The sequence below is a fragment of the Astyanax mexicanus genome, chromosome 20 (genome assembly GCF_023375975.1).
Source record: "Astyanax mexicanus isolate ESR-SI-001 chromosome 20, AstMex3_surface, whole genome shotgun sequence".
NCBI classification, from domain to species: Eukaryota; Metazoa; Chordata; class Actinopteri; order Characiformes; family Acestrorhamphidae; genus Astyanax; species Astyanax mexicanus.
Genome location: NC_064427.1, coordinates 6,764,579 through 6,777,489, shown reverse-complemented (window position 1 = coordinate 6,777,489; position 12,911 = coordinate 6,764,579). Strand labels below are relative to the sequence as shown.

General features: G+C 35.7%; 1 protein-coding gene across 1 annotated transcript; it reads right to left on the bottom strand.

Annotated features, from left to right (window-relative positions):
* Positions 1-3,858: 3,858 nt before the first annotated feature.
* Positions 3,859-7,145, bottom strand: si:ch73-1a9.3 (non-histone chromosomal protein HMG-like). The gene is made up of 6 exons (XM_007244728.4): positions 6,906-7,145; positions 5,691-5,717; positions 5,521-5,550; positions 5,366-5,407; positions 4,666-4,773; positions 3,859-4,536 (listed from the first exon to the last, which is right to left on the bottom strand). The coding sequence occupies exons 1-6, from the start codon at positions 6,921-6,923 to the stop codon at positions 4,492-4,494; spliced, it is 270 nt and encodes an 89-aa protein (XP_007244790.1). The 5' UTR covers positions 6,924-7,145; the 3' UTR covers positions 3,859-4,491.
* Between the last annotated feature and the right edge of the window lie 5,766 nt (positions 7,146-12,911).

Below are 12,911 nucleotides of genomic sequence, written 5' to 3'. Positions count from 1 at the left end.
TGCATGCGCCAACCAACAGTTTTTTTTGTATGTTTTCATGTTTTTAATGATTTTTTAAATTGGAAACATTAAATTACATCTGCTTGAATGTTAAAAAAAACATGTAAATAGCAGTTAAATCATAGAAATGGTAAGTAAAAAAATAATAATGAACTGTAAAACTATAAAAATACGGTTTATAGTCACTTATATGACCATAACTTAACAGTAAAGAAAAAAGATGGAAAAACTATGCCACTTGTTCTTGAAAATGTTTTATTGGGTGGTCTAAACAAATACTGCCTGAAAGATCCAAATTATTATGTGGAATAATAATTTATATATATTAATTAATAATAATTATTTTTGATTTGTTGTACTTTTTACAGCAAAAAAATAAAAGTAACTATGTAACTTTTACTCAAATTACATTTTAAATTGAGTACTTTTTTACTTTTACTTGATCAGATTTTTAGATGGGTACTTTTACTTGAGTAGAATTTTAGCAAAGTAAAGGTACTTTTATTTTTTCCACCTTTTGGTTTAATGATACTATTACTGTAGAGGTATGAATATGCAAAATTATTTTTAATCTTTCTTTGAGGAACATTGTTTTTTTTTTAAACATTTCCATTAATGTCTCTCACATTTGTTACAAACTGGAGTTTCTCTTACCATTTTTGCTTCAAAAAGACATTTGTAAATACTTCTTTAGCATGAAATCATAATTACCGTTACCTTTTGGCATCACATGTTTAAAATCACATAATTTTTCATTTACTTATTTGTTTTTACCTCATCACTAGCCCTAAATTACCCTGTCTCCACTTATTTTGGAGTGTTTAACAGGCCCAAAATGCTGGAATGAATGTACATTAATAAATGAAATTAAGTCTCCACTTTTAAGTTGTGCAGAAATATTTGGACTCAAACCTTACTGGACATTATATCTATGGAGCTATCAACAGCCCGGATACATGGTGCCAAAGCCAGGACATTGAGAAGGTGGCGGGACGCCTTTGAAAAGGTGAAGCTGCATCTTGTACTAAAGTGAACTTTCAAAAGTGGACTGTTATGACTGATTGCTGGAGTTGTAATACATTTATTTTATTATTATTATTTATTTATTTTATTATTATTAATTTATTTTATTTTTTTTGGATATGTCAGAAAGTATATTGATACGCCTGGGTGGGGCTGTCAGGAAGGGGGGAGGGAAATGTGGGTGGTTGTTTGAAAAAAAAAGAAAGAAAAACAATAAAAAACAATTGTTCACAAAAAAAAAAATGAAATTAAGTTGATTACATAAAACATGAAATATCACGGTAAGAAACACTGTTTGTTTAATTTGCATGTATTTATCCCAACTTTAGAATATATTTGAAAAAAATCCTGCCATTCAGAATAAAATAGCATCACAGCTTCATCTCACAGCAGCCTGGAAAAGGCCTTTAATCACATACACATCCAGCATTCTTCTAATCCTACTTTTTGATGCCACCTATAAACCAGCACTTATTCCGATATAATAGCACAGTGTGGGCGTTCTGTAATTACATGCTAGAACAGGTCTTTCAGTCGTTTCCTATTACACTTCGGAATCCTACCCTTGAACACTAGTATCAATATACAGTACCGTCCCCGTCTTACTGTCACATATGCCTTAGCAGTGCATATATTAATGTATCAATGTAAAACTCTGTATATATCCCAAACCAGAAGTTAGAATAGATTAGAAAATTCAAAAATATAAATGCATTTTTTCTTATATTTACATTGATTTTTATTAGATGCCCAAAGCATGAATCCAAGATATTTTGTGTTTTGTTTGCTCAACTTAATTTATTAACATACAGCTTTGGGAAAAAAAATGAGACCACTTAAAAATGATGAGTTTCTTTGATTTTACCAAATAAAAAAACTCTGGAATGTAATCAAGAGGAAGATGGAAGTGTGTAAGACTGGTGGAGGAGAACATGCCAAGATGAATTAAAACTGTATTTAAAAATTAAGGTTATTGCACCAAATATTGATTTCTGAACTCCTAAAACTTTATGAATAGTAACATTTGTTTCTTTTTGCATTATTTGAGGTCTAAAATCTCTGCATCTTTTTTGTTATTTCAGATATTTCTAATTGTCTGCAAATAAATACTCTAAATGACAATATTCTTATTTAGAATTTGGGAGAAATGTTGTTAGTAGTTTATTGAATACAACAATGGTCGTGTCAGTAAAAAGGTATACTGCGCTTAACATAAAGTATATCAGAAAACTTGTATGGTAACTGATCTTGCTACAGGAAATGTCACTTATCCTTAATAATAAGACTGCTAAATTAATTATAAGCAAACTTACAATCAGCGTTAAATGTTTAGCTGTGACGTGCCATGTTGTTACATGTCTTTTTAAATAAAAGTTTAACATTTAGAAAAAAAAAACAGGCCCATACACACACTTTAACACTGAATTTACATCAAAATTGAGGTTTTAAACTGGTTCTTAACTTTTTTTTGTAGATTTTTTAGTCAATAGCTATGGCAGGGAGGAACTATTGCTGGTCCATTTTAACCAAAAAGGTGTGCCCGTTTTAATGGACATAATTACATAATTACAAAGGACCTTTTTACATCCTTAAAAGAATTCTATATAATAAATATTTTTAGGAAATACATTTTTTCAAAGTTACTAGATATGCTTCACTGCATATGTGATAGACTTTTATCCCATTTCTAAATAATTTAACCCAATTATCGCCCCCCCCCCCCCCCACTTCCAGACTCTTCCGTAACTCTATAACTTACTTATACATTAATTTCATTATGCATTAAGTGTTACACAGCACAGTACAATTTCCCAACAAACATTTGCTCTGATTAACCATTACATTATGCACATTTCAGTTTAACTGATTGTTGAATCAAACACAATCTTTAATAAACAGTGCATCACTGGCTAAATATACAATCTCTGTGATTAATAACTTCTCTAGGATCTCACTAAATGTTACAAGACACTTCAGCTATTTTCCTAATAGGAAAAGAACATTCAGAACATGTGGGAACCCCTAAAATTACAATTTAGCTTTACATTTTCAAGCTTTAGTTTAAACCAAACCCACATCAATGTTACAACTTTTTCAGACAGGCCTCATCTAATTATTTGCAAACAATTAAATGTAATAATTATGTAAATAAAGGGTGTTTTCTTCTTTTAGAATAGAAGTCCAAGCACCGCAGTTAAACTCAATGATTCATTTCCAAACAGTGATTGTTTCAAGCCCTCTATAGCACAGATGGCCCAAACAATAACTTTAAAGAGTTGTAAATCAAAGCATAAACCATCTGTTGGGTCAAACTAAATTGTGGCCCACAGGCAGGAAGGCTGCGTTTTAAAGGGGCTAATTGGCCCTAATTAGAACTAACTTCCCTGCCAAACTGGGAAAACATCAGAAGGTAGAAGCGAGTGTCACAACCCATTTTTATTGGCTTGTTTAAACCAAACAATACACAGAGATACATCTATAAACAATGATCAAAAAGAAACTGTACATTTTGTACTTGCACAAGAATATTGCTACTGCTGGTATGAGTGCTGTACAGTTCAAGAGATCTTACACTTGACCATCCAAGCTCCCCAAAAAGGGGGCCGAGAATTAGCGCCTCAAAAAGTTGATCTGTCGAAAATAACCGTTAGCTTGGCTAAAAAACAACGATATTCCATTTTTACCATCCGGACAACGTACCATTATTACACACTGCATATAAAGTCAAAAAATTCCTTGTATTTTTTTTTCACAGCTGCTATACAAATCTATTGTGGTGCTATCACAGAAAGAAGAGGAAAACAAAACCAAATCAATACACGCAATGCACAGGCCTGACATGGAAAACTCCAGTACTAGAGAATAGGTTTATTAAGCAGAATGGTTAAAGAAAAAAACTGCATCGGTACAAGAGTTAACATATGGAGCACGGCTTACAAACATTCTACAAGTAATCTTTCTCATTATAAACAATAAAACAATGAGCAATTCACACCCCCCTCCCCAACACACACACATACATTACAGGTTACAAAAAAAATCAAAACAAAAACCGGAAAAAAAAAAATAATTCCAAAATCATCCCTCATAGAGCCAATGGAATGTTAGTCATTCGGGCAAGCTCGAAATGTTGTCTAACCGTCTGCGTGAACAACACGCCAGAGTACGCGTGGTTTTAAAACGTGCCTCACTCTCCCACTTTGAACAGAAAAAGGAACAAAGAAAGAAAAGGGGAAAAAAGAGAAGAAAACTGACATTTTCAATGACAATAACTGTTCTGGAGATGTAAAAATGTGGGATGTGATGAAATCCCTCTCAAAATGTATCTTTTCTTTCATAAAAAATGTGTCTCTACAATCAAACTACTAAAAAACCTGCCTTTAGAAAATAGTAGATAAAAATATTCCCCTGAATTGTACAAGAAAAGAGGTACAGGGAGCACTGGTGAGAGATGGCAGCAGAGTGCTGTTATTCTGCCGCGTCGTCCTTCTCCTCCTCTTCTGTTGCTGGTGCCTGAAATACAACATGTGCAAATTGGATATTAATTCATATGTCTGATTTGAGGGTTCAACTATATATTCATAAAATTGAAAATATTCATGAGTATATAATTTGTGAAGTATGTGTGCATGCTGCTCTCACCTCATCCTCGGGCTTTGCCTCGCCATTTTCGGCAGGGACCTCCTCTTTCTTCTCCTCCTCCTTGGGCTTTTCTGCCTCCTTAGACTTCTTAGGTTTGGCAGGTGCCTTCTGCATAAACACAATAATAATAACATATTAATAACAACTTCACAACTTGAACAACACATTCAGTACAATAAGTTGCATTGTTGAACTTTTGTATGTATCTTGCTTTTTACCATAAGTATAAATGTTTGTTTTTTAATCAACTAATTTTGTTTATATTAGCATATTTTATTTTATATTAGTTTGTTTTAGCATTAACCGTATATTAAGACATATGCATGTAACTATTTGAGTTCATACTAAGTTACTATGTATTCTGTTGCTGTCAATCAAAAATCTTGTGTATCTCAATTTTTTTACACTAAACTAAACTGGCCGTTTGTTTTTGTTTTTTACTTTTGTGGCAAACTTTTAAGGGATTTTTCCCTAATATATGGAGATAAAAGTTTTTTGTGTGTGTGACAATGTAGTTAAACATTTGTATATTTATTACTACATATTTCTGAAACTTGTACAATCAACTTTTACCAAACACTGAATTCATTTGATTTGTGGTAAATTTTAATTAATTTGATTAAATTTAATACACAAATTAAATTACTACTTATATTTCACTTATTTCTTCATATTTGTATAACTTAAAAGTCCCTCTTACCTTCACCTTTGGCTTGGGCTCTGCCTTTGGAGGTGCGGGTTTCTGAAAAATAAATTGTTTAAAAAAAATTAATTAATTATAATTAAATTTAAAAAAATAAATAAATAAAAAACTAATAATAAAGTTTATTGAAAGTTTTAAGCCACTGTACTTACGTTCACCAATCTTGCTGATCTCCTCTTGGGCTGTAAAATAGATATTACATAACAAATTAAATCATCAAAATAAAAGCTCTAGTCACACTATGCTTTCACTACTGTGTGTACATGCTATTGTAGTTCAGCTATGTATCCAGAGGGGCAGTATACACAGCAGGGTAACTTACCTCACTGGCTTCGGTGTCATTGTTCGCCTACAAAATAAAAGTCACTGTGATTAGTATGGATTCCAACCAAAAAATATATACAACAAACACACTAAGAGCAAAAAATCAGAACTCGTCCATCTGGTGTTTGATGATGTAAGATTTTTTTTTAAACACCCCCTCCCCCCAACTATAACAAAAAATACGTAATGTTGCTGTGGGTGCCTGCCATGGCCTGTAGTGGGTCCCATACAGAGGAGGACACAGTGCGCCCCGCCCCCCTCACACACACACACACAATCATCAGATATAAATGAAGATCTACACAGGCTCAGGAAATCTGCCCTGCGACTCAGAGGAGGACTTCTTTTTTTTTCAAATGCACCACCATGCACAGTACAGCCCCGCGTGATAAGGGCAGGGAGAATATGCTGGAAGAGTAATGCACAAATCGCCATTGCGCGGCCTCGCGATTGCACGAGCCGCCCGCCTCCTCGACGTCGAAGAAACATATTAGCAAATGCATGCATTGCCCCACGATTAAAAACAGCCCAACAGCCATATTGGACGTGCATTACAGCTTGTTAAAGGCGCGCGCGCGCCTCGGGCAGTGCCTAACGACATGCATTCATTTCAGCTAGCTACGATTGCACATATGCATACTTAATACAAAATAAAAATACGTTTTATAATACCCAATAGCTAAAAATAAATGGGTAAAAGATGCAAACGTGCATAAACAACTAAAATGCATCAAATGCATGTAAGAAAAGAATATTAAAGGGTTGCTACTGAAAAATATCTTTAAAAAACTAGATCGCCTAGTTCCCACCCCCTTTGTCTGGATCCATGCAATCAAATCATGTTAACGTTACTTAACCTGACACAAAAAATATGCAATCACTACTACACCCCGAACCATCGAGGATTTGCTTCTTTTTTACGAATTAAACGATGCAAAGAAAAAAAAAAACACGAGGGGAATCTCTGCAGCCTTTAAAAAAGCGCCACTTCTCAAATCACAACACACTGGATTTTGCGCTCGAGCGCGCAGAACACACACACGCAAAGTCTATAACCTAGCTCTGACAAGCTGGCCAAAACAGCATTAAAAAACACCCAAATATTAATCTAGCAACAATGCACGCCTTAAATCACTCATGCATTATTATATTTTACACCCAACAACATAAAAACTGAACATGCAACGTTAACCTAGGTTAGCTAGTTACTTACTTTGCTCCTCTTAGGCATGGTGGCTGCGTCGCGTGAGTGTGTGCAAGCGCGTGGATTAAAAAAATAGAAATTAAAAAACAAAGACTGCAACAACAAAAAAGGGAGATTTAAAGATGAGTGTGCTCAGAGGACAGAGCTTTAAGAGCTAAAAGATCCACACATATACACGCACGCTCTCCCTCACACACACACACACATACACACACAGTCTCAGTATAAGAAGACGGTAATGTTTCCAGCGAAACAAAAACTAGCTCAAACCGGACTGGATTCTTCCCCCTCCCCCCTCTCCACCCCCTTCAATTCATTCTAGCGGTAGCAGCAGCCTGAAGGACGTTGGCCCCGCCCTCCCTCCGCCCTCTCTGCAAGATAATTGGCTGCCGCCTCGCACAACAGAGATTTCAAATCAAAGCAGCGCGACCTGATTGGCTGCTGGGCGTGTCAATCACGCCAGCGTTATTTGTTTCGGCAATGAGTCCAGTCCAGTGAGTGGAGGAGGGAAGAATGGGAGATATGAGCTTTGTGTTTTCCAGCACAAATATATGTTTTATATGTTTTTTAATTGTATTTTTTTTTTCAAATGGTATAAACTGTTAAATGTTCAATATGAAATAAAACGTCATTATAAAAGCACGTACGTGCTTTTGTGGCTTCGTTTGGAAGCGCGTCCCTGTGGGTGGGTGGGTGTATTTAGTCATTTGTGGGAACCGAAGTGAATGTTTCATCCCTACGGCGATGAAACATTTAGCTAAGCTAGCTAACCTAACTAGCATTCCTAAGCGTGCTAAAACGGTAAAATCTATCTTTTTTTTAAAGCTAATAATGAAGTATAGAACATCCTTGATATAGAAATACACCTTTTGAACTTCGAGATGCAGGTTTAGGTTGTTAGCTAATCCTAGCACAGCAGTATTTACTAACCTAGCTAACCTATAGCCTAAGCTAGCTAGCTCAAACAGGGCACGAAAACAGCCAACAAAAATAGAAAAACAAGCGCGAGTGTGTGTTATGTGAGTGTGTTTGTGTAAAAGGCAGAGCTGAAGGGAGTGTAGTTTGAGATAGTGGCCGCTGAGGTGATCTGACAGTGCCAGATTTCGTCTTTTCTGAGCTGTACAGAAGCAGCCAGGGCTCAGGGACAGCTGTTGGAAGCAAAATGGCGCCTGGTTTTGTGTTGTGATCAGCTTTGGGGAGCAGAAACACACCAAAAGACCTTTAACATGTAGCTCCATTCCACCTGCTGCCATACAAGCAATCAGAAATTCTCAGTATTCTGTGGAAATCTGTGGCGCTGTTCCCTGCTTTTCCTCTTTTTAATCAAATGTACTACCCTACTTTCAGCTGGCTTTTTCTGCTGCTGACTTAGTTAACTAACTACATGTTGGATTGGGGGGGGTTGCTGCTTCACAGCTGCCCTTATCATCTGCCAGTTAAACCCACAGCCCATCATCACAGTGCGCATATATTCTATTAAATATAAATCAAGGCAGTTTACAATCTCTGCTTCACCCTCAGGTGGTTAAAATCCAGCTGTGTGATTGATAAAATGGACAAATTTATCCTAGTTGATGATCGGTAGCAGGATTTGAGATGCAGATGTTGGACACAAACACAAACAGGAGATTATGTCTGAGATTTACGTGATTAAAGTGATTTTAGTCTACTTATGCAAAGGGGAATTGCACCGATTTATCAAAATGTGTGCATAATTACATTTTTAAGGAGTTGACCAAATAATGTAGAGTTATTGAGTGCAAGATTTTTGTTTTGTACTGCCGAGTCAGAGTTGTGTACATTGGTGGTAAATGAAACCAGGATGTATAAAGAGCTTAACGCCTCTCAAAATGTTCCCAAATTAAAGTTTTGGATAAGAACTGATTGCGCTATGCTTGACCAAACAGCCTTATTTGAACCCAAAAACAGGAGGCGTTTAGTCCTTTCGATTTAGTCCAAATATAGCCCAGGATGGATGTGTTTTTAGACCAAATTTAGCCCTAATATTGGCCTAAAATGTGTGTTTAAATCTAGTTACTGTGGAGGGATACGTTTTTAAAGTGTTAGGGAATTTAAGCAGACATCTGTAGTAGTAAACGTCTGGATTTGTGTTGTAGTTTTGGCAACATTAGTCTACAATCAACCATATCGCACCAAATTCCACTCTAAATTATTTTATACCTCAAACACTGAATTACACAGAAATTTGTGGTTTGTAGTTAATCGTTTTAAGAAACTTTTGTCCAACAATTTAAAAACATTCATAGCAGAGAGCTACACCTGGGTGTATTAGGAAAAACATACTTAGGAAAAAAAGAGATTTTACACTATTTTACCACTAGCAACATTACATATAAAGAAGATGTGTAAGTTACTAGTGCACTAGTTTTTAGGTAGTAGTAAACAAAATAGCGTGAAAAAATAATTTGTGTTGCAGTCATTTAACCATTTCAGACCACAAACACCACTCTGAATGATTATTCCCATCTCAAACATTAACATGTACTGGAATTTGTAGGTTATAGTTCATTGTTTTGCTAATCTTTAGGCCTCAACTTCAAAGCCATTCATTGAGGAGGTACAAAAAAAGTAGTACAGAAACCACACTTATATTTTCGATTTTATATAATTTTGTTACGATAAACAATACAAATAAAACTTAAAAGACATGTTCACTGTTAAATGATGAGTTGTAAACAAAATGCTTGGATATGTGTTGTAATATTGGCAATCTATGTTTCTCTGTAATTAATAATTTCCCTCCAAATTTCGCTCCAAGGAGTTTAGACCTCAAACACGGATGTATACATGGATTTAAAGTTTACAGTTGATCATTTTAAAAAGCTTTTTGTCTACACAATTTTAAAGTCATTAGTAGCAGAGAGATACATGCAGTGTGTTGTAAAGAAAAATAATTCAGAAGACATACACATATTTTTAGACTTACCACTAGGGGTGGGAGGTTAATCAAAATATTTTATTTTTCTGAATTGAATGACTGTTTTAATGGGATTTTCATATAAATGTAAGGATGCTATATTTGTACTGTTTTTAATATAAAATCAGCTTGAAGAGGTTGAAGAGGACTGCTTACTATTCGTAAGAACTAAAATCTAAATTACAATCGAGAAACGCTATTCTTGCTCAAGAATATCAAGATATTTTTATAATATTACTTAGCCCTACTTTCCAATATTTTAATAAGATAAATAAATAATACTAATATAACTTAAAATACATGTTTACTGGTTGTTTTGAGTAGTAAACAAAATGCCTGGATTTGTGTTATAATTGTGGCATTGTAAGTTTGTCTGCAGTGAACCATTTCCCACCAAATCCTGCTCCAAATGAGTTTAGCTCTCAAACACGGATTTATACAGGGAGTTAAAGTTGATCATTTTAAGAATTTCTACAATTTTAAAGCCATTCATAGCAGGGAAATACATGCAGTGTGTTGTAGGGAAAAAAAATAGAAATTAAATATTTTTAGACTTCCCTCTGGTGCTGGGAGGTTAATCAAAAAAAAATTATGAATTGAATTATTGTTTTAATGCAATTTTCAAAATGGGATAATCACAATTGTACATCTTTACATATAGAACCTGTATAGAACATTTATAAAAATTTCATATTTTACACTTACTAAACGATACTAATAAAACTTAAAAAAACATGTTTATTGATTGTTTTTAAGCAGTAAACAAAATGCTTGGATTTGTGTTGTAGTCTTGGCATTGTACGCTTGTCTGCAGTGAACCGTTTCCCGCCAAACACCACTCTGAAATACTGTTTACATCGCAAACACTGACTTGTAAAGGAATTTCTAAAATGCGTATTACTCCACTTTAAATCTACTCTACTCATTTAATCAGCTGATGTACCCAGTGGCTTTTTGACCTACATAATTTCCCTTCCCTAAAATGCAACTCAGTGTTGTGGAAGGGAATTAGGGAACAGTGTGTTCATGCTGATGCTTCTCTCCCCTCCCCCACAGACCTCATATGGCTTTCTTTAGGCTGAAAAACTTTTAGGCGGGAAAATCCTGGGCTCCCTGTTGGTGCACGGCCCCTGCCTTTGCGCTGGGGGTGGGGGGTGAGAGTGGGAGTGGCAGGTGGGTTTCAGATAACAGAGCCTGGGGGGCCCTCCAGCACAACAGCTGCCTGTTCGCCATCCCTGATCTCTGGCCACAGCCAACAGTGTAAGAGACAGGAAGGAAAGGGGGTGGAGGTGGCGACTATAGGTTGCACACGTTGGTAACAGAGCCCCTCCAAGATGGGGCTGGAATGCATGCGCACGCTGGGTGCACTTCTACAACATGCATGGGGCCGCCGCGACAAAGGAAAGGGAGACAAAGGAACATTTGGAGGACGCACTTGTGGCAAAGTGCTGACCGCCATCACTTGAATGGCCACTGTGTTGCAGTTCATGTTTATTCCATTGACTCTGGGGTCTAACACATTCCCGGACATACACATGTAACCTACTTAACCCCTTAAATGGCTTTTATGTTGACCCACACTTCAGTTTTTACATAGTGTGCACTATAGTTTCATAGTACTTAATAAAGAATTCTCATCACCTGCACAGTTAAAGGGAAAGTCCAATGATTTTTCAAAATTTTAAAACAATTCAAATTCAGCAAGATAAGGAAAGGTTTTTGACTACAGAGGAATGTTATAACTATAAAGGGCATAAAACTACAACATCTACATACAAATAGCATTTGATTTCAGATTTCCAGATATAAATAAGTGAAAATACTGTTCTATTACAAAAATAGGTATTGCTCTGTTTAGATTTAGAATCTGTCATTTCATGACTTTTACTTTGATTTGGGATAAAGTTTATTTTCTTTTTTTGTTGTAGTGTGTTAATGTCTGTCTTTTTATGATTTACTATCATTCCATACAGGGTTACCATGGCTTTTTAAAATAAATAATGGAGAATCACTCACTGTGTGGCCCAGTGGCTCATCATTTGTATTGTGTTTTTTTTAATATGTACATTGTACTAATTACAGTAAAATCATATAAAATTGGTTTTCACTTTGAGGGACTGTTTAGTCTTACAACACCGTATATGTATTCCTTAACTCTTGATGTTTAAAAAAAATTTAAGCCTCAAATGTATCAAAAATAGTTGGGACATTTTGCTTGAGTTTTCTTGTGTCTCTGCACGGATCATCTTCATACTAGGTTAAACACGCCTTTTATGTCCTTGTCTGCTGGATAGGTTTTTTTAATGACGAAAAGCCATAATGAGAAGTAGAAAGTACAGATAACTGTGTGTAAATGTACAAATTAGAAGTGAAAACTACAACATAGCGTGCAGTGTAGCCAGTACACACCTCCGCCAGAATTATAATTGTGCATTGCAGCAACTGAGATTGGTCCAACAAGTTTCGATGTAGAATTTTATATGGACTTTAGGGTTGGTCCAAAATTGAGACCTGGCTGAACCTGGGAATTGAACCCACAACCATGTCATTAATACCCAGTGCTCCAACCACCACTGCCACACAAGGTTTTCTCAAATCCCAACTGAGAGAGCCAATGTTAGGATGCAGGTTTACCCATGCTACAGTGCCACTGGAGCACATAGGGTTGAGGGTTTTCCCCAAGGGCCCAACAGTTGCAGCTTAGTAGACTTGGGAATTGATCCCACAACCTTGTTTTTGATGACCCAGTGCTTTCACCATCACATTCCATGGCTCCATTCACCACCACTGTTAACAATTCTGACTGAAGTATTTCAGACTAAACCCAGACTGAATGACATTGCTTACATCTCTACTCACCGTTTATTGCAGAAATTAAAAAACAAATTAATCAGATAAATTCAACATTAGAATGACTAACTTTGTTATACAAGCTTAGAGTTTAAATAGCATGCAATAAAAAGGCCAACTTATAGAAAATGTGATCTTTGTTTAAACTTTATTCACTCAATCCTTCATCAGCTAACAGTTATTTATTTATGGACTTTCCCAGGCCTTGAAAAGGGAAAGCTGCTGGA